The 17,216-nt window shown below is 40.8% G+C and overlaps 2 protein-coding genes across 2 annotated transcripts; both read right to left on the bottom strand.

The window, feature by feature from the left end:
* Positions 1-277: 277 nt before the first annotated feature.
* On the bottom strand, positions 278-1,207 carry LOC129339203 (olfactory receptor 1052-like). The gene has a single exon (XM_054993801.1). It carries the CDS (start codon positions 1,205-1,207, stop codon positions 278-280), a length of 930 nt encoding a protein of 309 aa, XP_054849776.1.
* Positions 1,208-9,369: 8,162 nt separating this feature from the next.
* On the bottom strand, positions 9,370-10,299 carry LOC129339202 (olfactory receptor 1030-like). The gene has a single exon (XM_054993800.1). The coding sequence runs from the start codon at positions 10,297-10,299 to the stop codon at positions 9,370-9,372; it is 930 nt and encodes a 309-aa protein (XP_054849775.1).
* Positions 10,300-17,216: the final 6,917 nt, after the last annotated feature.

The raw sequence follows: 17,216 nt of genomic DNA, 5'->3' as shown, positions 1-17,216 counted from the left end.
TATTATTGAGGCCACATAGGCAGCTTATGGCTAAAATGATATTTGAATTGTGAAATGTCCATCCACAGTGCTACATTAGATCATTATTTTAGAAAAATAGAAAAATATAATATTCTTAATAGGAAAAATATAATATTCTTTTGTGTATAAGTTTAGACTCTCAAGTTGCGGAAAAACAATCAAAGGTTTACTATGTGAACTTAGCAGGAAACATTCACATCCAAAGTGGCGTACAAATCTTGATGCCTCTCACTCACATAACATTATGTATTTGTTTTCATTTCCCACATCTTCTGACCACCATATTATGCAGAGCACTTTTCATTTCTTGGTTCCGAAGGCTGTAGATGATGGGGTTTAACATGGGAGTGATAATCACATAAACAACAGAGGGGGCCATCTCCTGATCCTCAAACTCCTGAGAGGTGGGTTTCAGGTAGCGAAAGAAAATAGTTCCATAGTACAGAATGACAACAGTTAGGTGAGAGCAGCATGTGGAGAAGGCTTTGCGTTTCCCTTCTCTAGTGCTGATTTTTAAGACAGCAGAGATGATTTGAACATAGGAAGCAAATGTGATCAGTAGAGCTCCTGACCCTAAAACTAGGCCTGAGATGAAAATCACCACATGGTTTGTAAAGGTGTCAGTGCAGGAGAGCTTGTATAATTGTGGGGGTTCACAACTGAAGTGATGGATTATGTTGGATGCACAGAACTTTAAAGTTGTTAGCAAAGGAGTGTTAACCACTGCACAAAGTAGGCCAACAGATAGTGCAGCGCACACAAGCAAAACAATGACCTGCTTGTTCATCATCACTGTGTAATTCAAGGGGTGGCAGATGGCTATGTACCGATCATAGGCCATCACAGCAAGTAGATAACCTTCTCCCACTGAAAGGCACATGATAAAGAAGACTTGCGTGAGACAGTTATGAAGGGAGATAGTCTTCCTCTCTGCAACAAGGTTATGTAGCATTTTTGGAACCGTTACAGAGGAAAAAGCAAGATCAAGGCATGCTAAACAAGAAAGGAAGACATACATGGGAGTGTGAAGGTGAGGATCTGTTCTTATCACAACAATGATAGACAAATTGCCCAACAGGGTTATCAGATAAACTAGAAGGAAAACTACGAAGAGGAATTTTTGTATCTGTGGATCACTGGACAGTCCTAAGAGGATAAATTCAGTTACTGCGGTTTGATTGTCCATACGTGCTGCAGATTTGTTTCTTGCCTGGAGACAGAAAGAGAAGAAGGGAGAGAAATTGAGGTTTACTCTGGTAATTTGACATTGGTCTTTTTCCATGTAGACTGCTTCATCTAGGTGTCCTATGCTTATAAATTCGGTTTTGCATATACATATCCCTCACCAGAGGTAGAATTATGGGTACAAATGAGTCATCCTAGTGCTGTGAACATAAAGTCCTCTATTTAAAAAACAGAATTGCAATAACCAGCTATGCAGAGAAGTCATGCTTAGTTCACACAGTTTTGTGAATGTTTAGAGTTAAAGCTTTCAACATATGAGACCTATGTGTAATTCTGTTATTCTGCTGTGTATTTCTCCTTTCTCTCAATCTTTACAGATCTAACAGTAATTATATGAAAATTATTTGTTTGTTTGTTGATATCTTGCCTTTATTCTCAATGCGGACCCAAAGCAGCTCACATTGTTCTCTTCTCCATTTTATTCTCACAGCAATCCCATGAAGTTAGGTTAGGCTGAGAAGGTATGACTGGCCCAAGGTCACCCCACAAGCTTACATGGCAGAGTGGGGATTCGAATCTGGGGCTCCCAGATCCTAGTCCAATACTCTAACCACTATGACATGCTGACATAGGACAACATACGGTGGACAACAATATGTCAACACCATCTTAGTTTTTTTTTTATAGTGGCTACTGTTGCTGTTTGCTTTATAAAGGTATAGTTTAGCTATTAGGGATGTTGCAAAGAAGCACTTGGGTTCTTTGGTGGGATGGTGAAAAAACAAGAATTCCTTGAAAATAGTTCAAACAAGAAAATGACACCAGTAAGATTATAGTACAATTCAGCTAATTCCCCCCCTTAACACTGTAGGGACTGCCAGTGGCAGTGCACATATTATCATGTGTAGCAGCTATTCAATTAAATACATATTTTTTTTGGATTCTGATCAATGAGGCAATCAGCAGAATAACTAGAATGAATGCCATCCTGAATCACTTTTGGACAACAAAAATATCCCTATCTCTCTTAATGAGAAATAACTAGGAAATGGAAAACAACAGCAGCAACAAACTCTTATTCTGTATTTTGGGACAAGACAGTGCAGAATGAACATTTAATAGAGAAATTATTTTTTTGTTTGCAGTGCATGAACACAGAGCTGGTATGGTGTTCATAGCATCACCTCCCATGTTATAACAACCCTAGAAAGTTTTTACATATACATTTCTAGTTGTGTTATGTCTAAACTCAAACACCTCTGCATAAATAAGGCTATTTGGGACTAGACATGGGCACGAATGGGGGAAAAAACCCCAAACAAGCTGTTGTTTGTTTGTTGCCATCCACAAACAATGAACAATGAACAGTAACGGACATGACCCTGTCCACAAACATGTTCATTGTCCGTTGTTCCTGGCCTCTTAAAGATTCCTTTAAACTATCGGCTGGCAGGTGGCAGGGGGAATTCCCTCCTGCCGCCTGCCAACGGAAAGTTTAAAGGGCCCTTTCCTGCCACATGCAAGGGGCAGGGTCCTTTAAACACCTCACAAACTGAGCTTCCCAATGTCCAATACCCACCAAATTTGCAGAGCACATAGTCTTAACTGTCCTCTGAAGACCCCCCAAGTTTCAGAGAGATTGCGCCCCGGGAAAGGCATGATGCATGGGTCTCCCCCTTTGTTGTCATTTTCTCTTCACAGTGGCAAAAACGGGACTCTCTGCTGGAAGTACTTTGAAGGGTTAAAGCCAGAAGGAAAGCCAGAAGGAGTTCAGACAGAGTTCAGTCCCTGCCGTTGCCAATGGAATTGATGGAAAGGCCCCAGACTGTCTGGTTTGATGAACGGCTGACGAAGGCAACGAACGAGGCTTACAAGGACCACTTGTTCATTTAGAATGGAGCCTCATGAACGGCTTGTTCGCAAACAGACGAACGGGCTGTTTGTGGGTTTTTTCCTTTCGTAATACTCCTCGTGCCCATGTCTATTTGGGACAACTCAGAAGCTTGAGCTGGCCTTTCATGAAAGCTCACTCTCATTCTGATAAATTTGTTAAAAAAATATGTTTTCTTCCATATTAATGAAACTCTTGATATCGTTAAACCCATTTCAAAGGCTCATTGGTTGGGGAAGCCTACAACTGCTAGTTAATTGGAATTGTCATTTTATTTTATTTTTTTAAAAAACTCTTATTTTAAATTTAAGCAATGAGACTGCGTTGGATCCCACTATAGTGTCCACTCAGTCTCCCTCAGTTCCCCTCTTCACCATAGTCCCTAGGCCTCCTGGGTTTTGTTCATGGAATGCCCATGAACCAAAGCGTATCATGGGGGGGGAGGGTAAAGAGCTTTCTTTCATCTTAAATCCTTGTGCAGTATTTTGTATGATGATCTTAGAAACACTTGAATATTCTACTTAATCAATTAGCGTGCATAACATTCTTGGTGAGAAACTCAGTGTTCTGAAGTTACATTGTTCTTTATTTTATCTGACCTTGGTCTCTCATATCTGCAGGACCACCTCTCCCTCTATACACTGCCACAACAGCTTCACTGCGGTTAACAGAATTATTTGCTATGGATAACAGAAAGGATAACTATGGATAACAAAATTATTCAAGTGGGCTTTTTTACATTGATAATAAAGCTGTAGTGTAACACAATGGCTCAGAAAGATGCATGAATAAAGGGTCAGGGAGTATGGACTGTATTACTGTGCATAATTCATACAGTCTGTTGTTGTAAGTAGAATCCTACTGCAAAAAGTTTGCAATTTTTGGTGTATTATGTTACTTCTTATGTTTTGTTTCAGCTTTTTCAGATTTCTATTTGGTTCCAGATTTTGGCAATCCAAACCCTATTGCAGTGTATGTTGAATGTCCTATCCTGTTGATATTATTAACTTACTCTGTGTAATCAGCCTTAAATCCCCATAAGTAAAATGGACTATAAAAATGTAAATAAATAAATAAATAAATAAAAAAGAGGTATGTAGTCTTTGTCAGTAAATGTTAAACATTTCAAACAACAAAGCAGAATAAGATAAGCAACATAAACACATGTGCTTTATCTTTCTTTACCCATATATTCCATATTTGTGAATACCACTACTCTGATTTACAAATGAAAAGGTGGGCTTGTACATAATCTGCCATCTTCCTCTCTCCTGCAAACTTCTGTGTTCAGAAGCATTATTCAGGAATGTAGCATGAGCCTGGTCTAAGGGCCAAACTAAACATCACATTATTAAATAAGTTGAGTCTGGGGAATTATACGGAACAGCGTAAAAGGGGAAATTAATTTTCTCCAGCACCATTTCTGATAAAGAATGAAGGAGAACACAAGAGCCTCTCCACACACCATGTTGCAGTTCTCAGATCATTTGGGCTCGTCTTTGTTTTTAAACAAACATTCCTCACATTTGCTGGGCAGCTGTGGATAGAGAAGACTCTTTTTTAAAAATGTAATGTTTGTTTTGACCCTACATCAACTACTTAGGATGGTTTGCTTGTCAGGCATATATCAATTATTCTGTCCACTTAGATTTTGATTAATTAATTTTCAAGTGCACATCTTCAGCATGTATCTGCTGTCTTCAAGAGCTGCTGCGACCACTGAACACATGAATGCACATGCCTTATACTGAGTCAGACCATGGGTCTATCAAAGTCTGCATAGTCCACTTGGGCTGTTAGCAGCTCTCACATCACCTAAGTGGAGATGTGAGGGATTGAGCCTGAGACCTTCTGCATGCAAAAACAGATGCTCTACAACATCCTGTCCTAACGGAGAGCAGCTGTGCTTGGCCATTTCCTTCCAACAACCATTTATTCAATCATCTTTAATCCATACCACTAATGTAACTGTGTAAAAGCCATTTACCTTCTGAAGCTACTTCTGTTCTTTGTGACAATGATCTGTTCTTTGTAACGATGTTCTCATCATTATCTTGGGACAGGTAGAATAGTCTTCAGCCTTTTTGCTTTGAAAGATGTGTGTTTTCTTCAAATCTTGTGCCCTATCAAATGATCTTCTAACTTGATTTTCTTGATAGCTTAACAATGGGTAATAGGAGGAGTTAACTTCATAGTTTTGGTAGTGTGGTGTTATGTTCTGGATGAAATTATGAAAAATTCTAGAAGAAATAAAAACTTATTTAAGAGATAAGCTTCCTGCTTTTGCTTAAAGTCATTAGAGCAAATGAACAGAAGTATATATTGAATCCTGGTTCCATACAGAAATTTTCTTAATTACCTGCATCAATATCCCATGGGAGAATGAAGAAGTTTTTTTAAATTTTGAAAGTGTTATACGTAAAGATTTCAAAGGGAATATTTTCCTTTGTTAAAGTATGCCAAGTAGAAATAGATGAATAAAACTTTCTTTCCAGAGCTTACCCTGGTACGCGAACCCCAAACTAGGCTGGTTATTGGGGTTTTTTGGTTCGTATTTAAGTTTATACCTATCTCTATTCATATCCTATGCATAGCTACTCCTATTCATTTCAGTGGGTTTAAACTAGAGTAATTCTGCATGAGACTGCATAGTGAGAGAATCCCTTTTCCAGGCATAATGGCCACATGTATTGGGAGGCTAGCAACCACATGTATTAGAACCGCATTTTCCTGATATTCCCCATCAGCATGTCTGAATGGGATAACACACATATTTTATATGTGCATACAGCTTTAGTACGTGTGAATCAACTGGATTTTCCAGGGTACATGTGCTGTGTTGTGAACTTGTGTATAAGTCCCAAATCCCATGTTTTTCTTTTTTAAAAAAAAATGTGAGAAATAAGATGTGTAAGAAAAAAGAGATAACAAAACAAGCAGTTTGGTATTATTAAAAAAGAACCATTACACACCATCATAATGAAACTACCTCATCCCGTTTATTTTAATTACTATTTACTATATTTACAGTCCACATTTCATTCTCACAGTAGATTATACGAAGACCCTGATTTGAGTCCATCCTTTATTGATGCTGTTGTAAAAGGGAAGTGGGGTCAACTTTGACTACTAAAAAGCTATGATGGGAATTACAGATTGCCACTCTAGTCGGAATGAGAAGAGAGACACCAAATTGGATCTATGGGCCACTTTATTAACTTTATACAACTAAAACAAGCCAAAGCAGCAAGGACCTAAAGTCATGGACCACTGCCTTGACCTGTCTGGGCGAGCCCCAAAGCCCCAGGTGCGACCCATCCAATAGATGGTGTGGACCCAGCCGGCCATGCAATTTGGTCACCCCCTCTTTAAGCTCCGGAACACCTCAGCCATATAGCAGTGAGGGAAGGACTTGCAGGCAGGGGTTCCTGAAGGCAGCCTGCCCCTGCATCTGGCAGCCATCAAAGCAGTATCAGCCCTTTAGGCAGGCCCCTCTTCCCATCAATAGGGAAGTGCCAAGGGTGCTCACCAGCCCACACCCTATCTCCAGCTCAAACCTGCCATGACAGTGCTAACTTTCACCACGCTTAGCCAATCACCTCAATCCCTGAGAAAGGTACAAGGCAGGCAAAAAACCCCCCTTTCCTATGGCCAATTGGGAAGAGGGGATAAAATTCCTACCTGGCTCTGATAACAGCAGCCAGCTAATCCTGCACCAATACAGGGAGAGGAGGGTGGGCTGAGCGACTTTCGCAACTGCGGCTGGGAAGGGCAGAACGGCATCCTAAGGCACTTTACCTCCGCCCTTCCCAGCCAACCCATTTAAGAAAGTGGGGTTTATGGTGCTGCCTCCCTCCTTCCAAAGCAGCAATTCACAGCCCCTAGGTTCAGCAGCTTTGCTGCATGCCAGGATAGGGCCGCAATCTACATAAATGAAAGCCATGGGAAGGTGGTATGATTCAATAGCAGAGATCTGCTTTGTGTGCCAAAGGTCCCAGGTTCAATCCCTGGCATCTCCAGGGATTAATAGGAGCAGGACATGTGAAAGACCTCTACTTGAGACCCTGAAAAACTGCTGCCAGCCAGAATAGACGATCCTGATGGTGATAGATCAACAGTCTGATCAATATAAGGCAGGTTCATGTGTTCATGAGGAGTGTAATAAGGGTTGTATTTGGCAGTACTGAGTAGCTGGCTGGATTCAACCCATCTAAATAAATTGATGGCACTAGAGTCTGGGAAAGGGAGACCTTCACTGAATATCTCTTAAATGGAATGAACAGAATCTGCCATGGTTGTTGGGGGTTTTCCGGGCTGTATTGCCGTGGTCTTGGCATTGTAGTTCCTGACGTTTCGCCAGCAGCTGTGGCTGGCATCTTCAGAGGTGTAGCAGAGGTGTAGCAGAGGTGTAGCAGAGGTGTAGAGGTGTAGACAGTGAAGCCTCCCGCCATTAGCATTCCACACCCTGGGAAACTCTTACAGAATGACACAGCTCAACCCCACCCCTCCTGAGTAGATACAAATGACCTACATCTTTTCCACACTGTGACACTGAGAGATCTCTGTCTTTTGGTGCTACACCTCTGAAGATGCCAGCCACAGCTGCTGGCGAAACGTCAGGAACTACAATGCCAAGACCACGGCAATACAGCCCGGAAAACCCCCAACAACCATCGTTCTCCGGCCGTGAAAGCCTTCGACAATAGAATCTGCCATGTTTGGTTCCTGCAATGTTCAATGACTTGTGTGATAGGAGGAAATGTAAAACTGAGATCCACTTTCAAATTCAAGGGACATTTATTGCCATGGTTTTTCCAGTTGGTCTCACTTTTTCAGTCATCAAAAGGACCTCCTCCTCCATTTTTTGCCAATCAAAAAGCTAGTAAGGATAAGATAGGGGTGGATCCAGCCAACTTTTTTACTCAGTTTTAACCAGTTCTCCTCCTTTCTACAACCCCTGTCCCAAATGGCTTTTTGTGTATGCAGGTGCCATCACACCCAGAGTAGCATTTTGAAGAGTGGTCAAAGGGGACAACAAGCGGGCTCAGGGTGAGGTACAACATTGAGTAAAATACAACTTAAAATCAATTATAAAAACAGTTAAAATACTGTGTCCCTTTTGTGACAACTAGCGGGAGTGGATTCTCCATACTCCTTGTAGAGGGAGACCAGTGGAAGTCTTGGCAATGATGGGCTAAAATTAGCCTCCACCATATGCCTGGCGGATCTTCTCTGTCTTACAGGCCTGCCTAAATGATACAAGATCCTGGCGGGCCCGAGTGTCCTCAGGCAGAGAGTTCCACCAGGTTGGGGCCAGAGTTTCCAAGGGAGGGGGGATTAGGGAACAAAAATCCATGGGACGTTGTTACCTAGGAGGCTTATAGACATGGTCAAGTTAAATGCTTGATTTTCATATGATGCATGGGTTCTGTCTAAGTGGTATGAGGGGGATCAGAGGGACTCCTCGTTTAAGCATTGGTTCTCAGCTGCTATGGTGTCTTTTTCAATATATACTCAGTCAACCTTCAAGATTCTACACCATAAACAACTTTTGCTTCGCGAGTTACACTGACCAAGATTTTGATCCTTCATATCCTCCAAAGAAAATGTAAAGTTTAAGGGCTGCCCAAATTTTGTATTGGCAATAAAATGAGAACAGCATCATTTAGTGATTCTGCCAATCTTCATGACTTTGTAGTTTGGAACCAAGCTCTGTCACAATCCATAACCTCAGGCATATTACAAGAATAGCATACTCAACGTCAATTTTGTTTGCAAATGATCATTGTCCAGGTTTGGCAGGGGGCGGGCTTTCAGAGTACGCACTGGTTGCCAGATTCCATTTTTCTAGCAGGACATGTTTTTATCTCTCTGGTCCTTGCCTTGCTTAGCCAGAGGGCATCTCCAGTGCATGTGTAAGGTGAATTGAAAAGTTTGAACTGCAATCTGATCCCTACCTACTTAAAAGACCGTTGAACACAGTAGGACTTACTGAAGAAAGAAAAGGGAATAATACTTCTCTAGACACTTAGTGTTCATCAGCAGGAACTGTTTCTGAATTTAGTACGAAAGAACTTGGATCATTTGATTTTCAATTCACAGAAAGTAGGTGGGAATGTGCACATTTAAAGTCCCATTTATGCTGCATGTCACTGAAAACACTGTGAGAATATTGTCCACATTTTAAAATTTGAGTTCAGCCGTAAACATCTCAAGGAAAAGTGATGGAGAAATTTTTGTATCTTACACCCACCAGTCCTCATTCGTTGTTTTCACTTTCTACATCTTCGAATGACCATACGATGCAAAGAATGTTTCATTTCTTGGTTCCGAAGGCTGTAGATGATGGGGTTTAACATGGGGGTCACAATATCATACATAACTGAAGGTGCCATCTCCTGATCCTCAAAGTCCTGAGATGTGGGTTTCAGGTACCTAAAGAAAAGTGTTCCGTAATACAAAACTACAATGGTCAAGTGAGATGAGCAAGTTGAGAAGGCTTTGCGTTTCCCTTCAGTAGTGCTGACTTTTAAGACCGCAGAAATTATTCGAACATAGGAAGCTAGTATGATGAGCAGAGTGCCTGTTCCTAGAAGCAGGCAAGAGATGAAAATCACCACTTGGTTTGTAAAGGTGTCACTGCAGGAGAGTTTGTACAATTGTGGTGCTTCACAGCTGAAATGATGAATTACATTGGATCCACAAAACTTTAAATTGGTCAGCAAAGGGGTGTTGACCAATGCACAAAGCAAGCCAGTCAGCAGCGCGACACACATGAGCTGAGAACAGACCCACTTGTTCATCATTGCAACATAATTCAGGGGGTGGCAGATGGCTATGTAGCGATCATAAGCCATTACTGCAAGTAGGACTCCTTCTCCCACTGAAATAAAAATGAGAATGAAGACTTGAGTAAAACAGCTGTGTACTGAGATAGTCTTTTCCTCCATCAGTAGATTCTGTAGCATTTTAGGAAGTGTCGCCGAGGAGAAGACAAGATCAAGGCATGCTAAACAAGAAAGGAAGGCATACATGGGAGTGCGAAGGTGAGGGTTTGCCCTTATTACCACAATGATAGATATGTTGCCAAGAAGAGTTATCAAGTAAACCATTAAGAACACTACGAAGAGGATGATTTGGAGTTGTGGATCACTGGAGAGTCCTAAGAGGATAAATTCAGTCACCATGGTTTCATTGCCCATATGCTCAGGGATGGTTCCTGTCTGGAAAAACGGAGGAAAGAGATTATCCATGGGTGATACATGGCCTCAGTAAAGCTACATTACATCCCAGTTAATTCTTCTCCTTTATTGTTGGAAGAAGCAAAATCAAGAACATTGTCTCGTTTGTAGTGGTTATTTAATTATCTACAGCCAGGGGTTTTTTTTCAGGGGGAAAACACAGGGAGGCATCTCTTTATGGTGCCCCAGCACCTGTTGGGCATTTAGGACTTGGGGTGCTGGGGGGGGACCATCACGAGTACCCTACTTTTTTTTTTTAAGGAAAAAAACTCAGTCTACAGCTGTTTGGGATTTATGAATAATTTTTATACAAATCCTATACTCTCCCTTATTTCTGCCACAATATTAGTAAGTGCTAGGAATTAGAAAATAATACTTTAAAAACTTTTGGATAGAATCTAGCCAGCTTTTAGACTCCATCTCCCCCAATATCCCTCCTTACTAGACCCCTTATCTCACATGACTTTTGATGATACAGATTTCAGGATCCCCAGCATCACAGTTTTGGGTGGTCAAAGATGATCTGCCTCCCTTTTTCACCCACAGAAAAGCTGATTGGATTCAACCCACTGAGTTGAATCATCCTATGAAACACAATTTGTTGAGGCACTAATGGAGAAGATAAACCTTTTAGTTATGATACATGAGAGTATAGTCTCTAAAAAAATATATCCTAAATTAAAGCTCCAATATAGTTAGACATACTTGAAAGGTTAAGTCTTTATTTTTTTAATGCAGACAATGTTGCCCAAAGAATCCCCCCCCTCCACAAATTTCAGCTACAGAGGAGAAAGTTTCCTGTTTTAAAGACAATAAAAGACACAGTGCACTTCAGAGAGCAGAAAATGTCCTCATATTGAACATTCCCCTCAGAGCAGACACAGGGAGGCATGGTGATGAACTTTCCCTTCATCCTTTTCCTGCTGCATTGATAGTGATGCAGGTGGAGTGTGGGCTTTATTTTAAATGAGAAAAGTCATTTATTTTAAATGAGAAATCCTAAATTCTATGCTCACTCACATACAAATTCATTCTTTGTAGCATTCTCCTCCCTGCCTCTGGTTTACTTTAAAGTTCCTGGTCCATCAAGTAGTAAGTATCTCATGAAAATGAGATTTGTTCCCCTCCCTGAAAATATCTATGTAGATGCACTTTTCTCAAATTACACTGTGGGGCATAAGTATGTGCTATGCGATTTGTGGCTTGCTTGACAACAATAATTCTAACATCTCCACTATAATTTTGATTAGTGACATTTCAAGTGAACATCCTATGAGTGTACCATCTTCCTGAAACTTTCCAAGAATTATTAGTTGGTATCCTTAATGCATATCAGAATAATACATTTCATTCACCCATCCCAGCATTAACGTATATATTATCTATACCAGTGTAAAAGATGGTTACCTTTAGACACTGCTTTCTGAGATGCCTTCTTTGTTATGCAGAGTTGTCATTATGCAGAGTTATTCTCAGTCTTCTGCTTTAAAAATATGCTATTTTTCTTCATTTTTTTTTGCTGTAACAAGCGATCATTTTTCTTACTCATTCCTGTCTGTAAGGACCTTATGAGTAATGTGCCCCAGGGGGAATTAGCTGTACATTTCTGGTGTTACCTAAATAAGCAGTCTCCTAATTAGTTGGGGGAAATTAGCTTAAAGGAGACAAAGCAAGACAGGGTAACTGGGATTCTCCACCAATGTTTATGGGGATTATTCCCTTTAGAGAATGCTCGAAATAAACCAGCCAGATGTTCAACCAGAAAGGTTTTTTATTAAAAGAGAAATGAAAGGGCAAACATACACTCACACACAGAACACATATGAGGCTAGCTAAGAGGAAATCAGGGAGGAAAGGGGAGAAAGTAATTTCAGGGGAAGGCTATAATTACTAGCCTTGAAGATGGAGGTCCACGGAGGCAGTAGTGAAATGACCAGCATTTTATGGAGAGAAGGCCCAAACGGATTAGGGATGTATGTATTACTCCTAACATGTGTGCATGTGTGTGTCCGTGCGCGCACACATACACATACTGGTGGCTAGGGAATCTTGATATAAGGCAAAATGCTCCCTGGGGCAAGCAGATGTTTTTCCCCCAAAAAAACAACTTGATGGGTTTTCTGAAGGTGGATAATGGGTGGAGAAAGGCTTGAAGACCCTATGAGTACCAGATGGGAAAATCTATCACATTTGATGGATAATATTTGATTTTACTTAATTAAGGTGTGGAGGGGATATTTAGCCAGTCAGCCGTTCTGCCTCACCTTCTAAAATATTTTCCCAGGCTCTTACTTGGCTAGCATTAATTTTGTTTCATTTCAGGCCAGGCAGAATCTTGAACTTACGTTATATGAGGAAGTGTGTTTATATCTATAAACTACCCCTCAACAGGAGGAGAGGTCTGACCGCTAACAATGGCACAATTGTGATAAACTCTGAATGAATTTGAAAGTGATTCCTGAGATACAGATACTTCCATCCGTCTCCTACAGTCATCACTGAGGATGCAGAAAATGTCTAGTTTCTATCAAATCCTATTCCCATCCAGGAAATTTCTAAATAATAAATGAATGAGTCCCCAGTGGGAGAATGCAGGAATCCCCCCCCCCCACATCGTTTCCACATTGTTTGCAAAAAGCTAGGAGAGTGGAGGTTCTCCTGACCTCCTCAGGCAGGCCGTTCCACAGGATAGGGGCTACCACAGAGAAGTTCATGTATGGGCTGCTGTTGATTTTGACCATGTGCAGAGTGGCACCTGCAGGAGACCCTGTTCAGATGAGCAAAGCTGCTGTGGAGGAACATAGGGAGGAAGACAGTCCCATAGGTATGCTGGGCCAAGGCTGTGAAAGAAAATGATCTTACAACGATTCCTAAAAACTTCCAAGGATGATGTCTTAGATGAGATGATGAGAACTTTAGAAAGTCAGTGTTATTAGTTGATCGCCTGATTTTAAAAGTAGTTAGGATATAAGAAGAAACACATGGACTGTAAAGATGCTAGTGCAAGAGAACTTTTACAGATGACGGCTGAAATGGTTAATTATGTTGGATGCACAGAACTTTAAAACAGTCCATAAATGGATGGCAAAATTAAGTCAGATGAATGCTTAGCAGCATCTTCAGGTAGATGTTGAGTAAGCATGAGCAACAAGATGGAATCTTGTGGTATGTAATAACCCAATGACCATTGAGACCACATTGTTATCTTTAGCATTATTGGCATATTTTGGTGTCATCTTCAGTCATTTTCCTCCTAAATAATTTCCTGTCAGTTTTATGCAATATGCGCCAGCAGGCTGATTTTGTTTCGAATTTAATCATAAGACAAAGTAGGCCTTAGCCCAGTAATTTTAGTATCAAAACTAATCCATAAAAAAATTATGGGTGACTTGCAAAGTCATTTTCAGAGTGAGGGAGAGATTCTTTCCTTAAGGTCATCAGTAACAAGTACACAATTTGAATCAATGTCCAATAGGAGAAGACAGAGACAGTTTAATTTTTCCTTCTCCCTCCTCACATGAGAGTTAGCAGAGATCAAGATTATCACAAGGTAAATCTTGGCGAAAATGAGATGTAAAGTGTGTGTTTCTCATCTTATACTCTTAGCTACAAAACTACACTAATTCATTTATTGGGAATGGCAACAAACGTAATTGGGTTCCATGTAATATTGAAATATAGCATAGCGAATATCTGCACTCAACGTAAAGCATCTCTATGTGATATGACTCTGTTAAGTGTTACAAAACCATCTTCATACATTTTCATTTTTCCCTTTTCGGACCACTATGTTACACAAAGCCCTTATCACTTCTTGGTTGTGAAGGCTATAGATTATGGGGTTTAACATGGGAGTATAAATAAAGCAAACCACAGAGGGTGCTATCTCCTGATCTTGGAAGTCTTGAGAAGTGGGTTTCAGGTATCTAAAAAAAAGAGTTCTGTAATACAGAATGACGACAGTCATGTGAGAGGAGTATGTGGAGAAGGCCTTGCGCTTCTCTTCCGCACTGCTGATTCTTAGGACAGCAGGAGCCAAAGGTTATGAGGAGAGCTATTGCCCCTAACAAAGAGCCAAGGATGAAAATCACCATATGATTTGCAAAGGGGTTACCATAAGAGCTTGAATAGTTGTGGAGGTTCGGAAGTGATGAATTACGTTGGCCCCACAGAAGTGCAGCCTCATCAGCAGAAGGGTATTGAGCAGCGAGTGGAGAAAGCCAGTGAGCAATGCTCCATACAACAGCTCAGTGGCCCTTTCCACACTACTCACCTTCATCTGGAATGCTGCGTAACATTGTGAAAAAACCATGGAAGTTAGCATCTTCTTGCACGAGGTTTGCACGACATTGCACAAAACTTGCTCAAGAAGACACTATCTTCCGTGTTTTTTTCACATTCTGCAGTGTTCTGGATGAAGGTGAGTAGTGTGGAAACAGCCAGTGATGACCTTCTTGCTCATCATTGCTGTATAATGCAAAGGGTGGCTGATGGCTATATACCGGTCATAGACCATCACTGAAAGGAGGAGGCCCTCTCCCATAATGAGACCCAAGCCAAAGAACACTTGGCTAATATAACCTTTCAGAGAGATAGACTTTTTCTCTGTTAGGAGGTTCTGTAGCATCTTTGGAACCGTCACAGAGGAAAAAGCAAGATCTAGACAGGCTAAATAGGAAAGGAAGACATACATGGGAGTATGAAGATGAGAGTTTGTTCTGACCGCCACAATAGTGGTCAAGTTTCCAAACAAAGTTATTAAATAAATGAAATACTACAAAGAGTAACAGCTGGATTCGTGGAGTATTGGAGAGTCCTAAGAAGATAAATTCAGTTACTCTGGTTTGATTATCCATATATGCAGTGATGGATCTCCCCGAAAAATGACGAAATCAAAGACTGTTGTTTCAGTATGACATTGTCCCTTTCTCACACATTTATCTAATGATCAGCTCTGGATCATACACATGCAAATACAACTTTACATGTTTTTATTTATGTTATTTACAGTTCATTTTTTATTCCTGTTATTTATAGTTTGCCTTTCTCACTGAGACCAAAGGAGGATTACACAGTATAAGTCAACGTGATCATCAACTGGGACATCCAATAGCCAATACAACAGGGTAAAGAGAACAGAAATGTGGAAACAAGCAGAAATTTAATACAGAGCTGAAAAAATGCTGAAAAATTTATATAACATAGATTGATATGACTTATTAACAACATGGAAACTATCTGGTAGGAAGATACTTGTAACAAAGGCAGTACACAGAACATTTCTCTGAACCATTTACCTAGAGAGAACCCTTATTACTTGTATATGAAGGTCCTCCTGAATAATTAGGTTTTGTGCGGTTTGCAGTAAGCCAGGAGAATGGGGGCTTTCTTCACCTTTTCAGGCAGCCCATTCCATACGGTGGGGACCACTACAGAGAATGAATCTGTATAGCTGTTGATTCTGCCTAACCGCACAGTGGCACCTGTAGAAGGTCCTGTTCAGATGAGAGAAGCTTCAGTGGTGAAACATAGGGAGACAGGCACTCCCATAGATATGAGGGACCAAGGACAAAACCTTGAAGAGCTTGGTAACTGATGGGAAGCCAATGGAGTGGCTGAAGAATAGGAGTAATGTGCATGTTCCATCTAGCTCTTGTAGTGTTCTGCACCAACTGGAGTAATTCTGGAGTCTCCAAGTTGATTTTGAGGGGAGACTTATGTAGAAATCTTTACAGTAGTCACTTCTCTCTGTTACCATGCTATGGATCCTGGTGGTCAGATTGGCCATGTCGAGGTAGAGGGAATCTTCTGAGCTAAACTGAGTTTATAGAAGGTACTTTTTGCAGTTGTGTTGCTTTTCTAGCATCAGTGCTGGCTCTAGTATAACCTCTAAACTCTTAATTGAGTCTGCAAAGGATAGCTGAACCCCATTGAAATAGGGGAGCACAATGTTCTTCAGTATTTCCACCTTCCCAATCATTACCACTTCTGTATTACCTGGGTTCAATTTCAATTTTTTCACTTTCAGCCAATTGTCCACAGCTGTCAGACGGTGATTGAGGGTTTCTACTGCATCGTCAAGGGATTTGGATACAGAGATATAGAGCTGGGTGTCATCCATGGATTGAGGACATCCGATTTCATAACTACAAATGATTTCTCCTAAAGGCGTTACAGAAAGGTTGAATAGCATGGGGATTAAGATTGTTCCCTATAGATCCCTGCAAGGTAATTTTCACACTGAAGATAACTGGTCTCCAATAGCAACTCTTTTGAATCCATTCCATGAGGAATGACTTAACCCAATCCAAGGCACATCTATTGATACCCATTTCTGCCTTCAAATACCTAAACAGGATGGTGTGATCTACTGTGTCAAAGGCCACAGATAGATCCAGGAGGAGCAGCAGAGAAGGGTTGCCTTTGTCTACATTCAGATGGAGGTAATCTACTAAAACCACCAGATCAGGCTCCATCACATATCCACATATCCATGCTATTAATTTATCTACACAAGACATCTTATACAAGTGTAGAGATACACAACGTTAGCCAGGAAGTGTAGTTTAAAAAGCCAAAGCCAAAGGCTCTGTCAATTTCACCTCTCTACACAGAGCCAGCAGAGATCACTCCTCAAAGGCTTTGTTAATTTCATCTTCACCTCCCTAAAGGCTCTGTCAATTTCACCTCCCTTTCTAGAAGGCAAAGAAGAAATTAACAAAGTCTGAGGGGCGATCTCTGTGTAGAGAAATGAAATTGACAGCTTTCTGTTCCGTCTTTTAAAATTACGCTTCCCAGATAACATTGATTTGGGTTCCCCCTTTGCTCTGTCAGTGATTGCAACTCTTTGCTAAATATTTGCTAAACATTTGACACAT

Source organism: Eublepharis macularius, chromosome 12 (assembly GCF_028583425.1).
Source record: "Eublepharis macularius isolate TG4126 chromosome 12, MPM_Emac_v1.0, whole genome shotgun sequence".
In the NCBI taxonomy this organism is placed as follows: domain Eukaryota; kingdom Metazoa; phylum Chordata; class Lepidosauria; order Squamata; family Eublepharidae; genus Eublepharis; species Eublepharis macularius.
The sequence above is the reverse complement of the archived record's forward strand: the minus strand, read 5'-3'. Positions and strand labels throughout refer to the sequence as shown.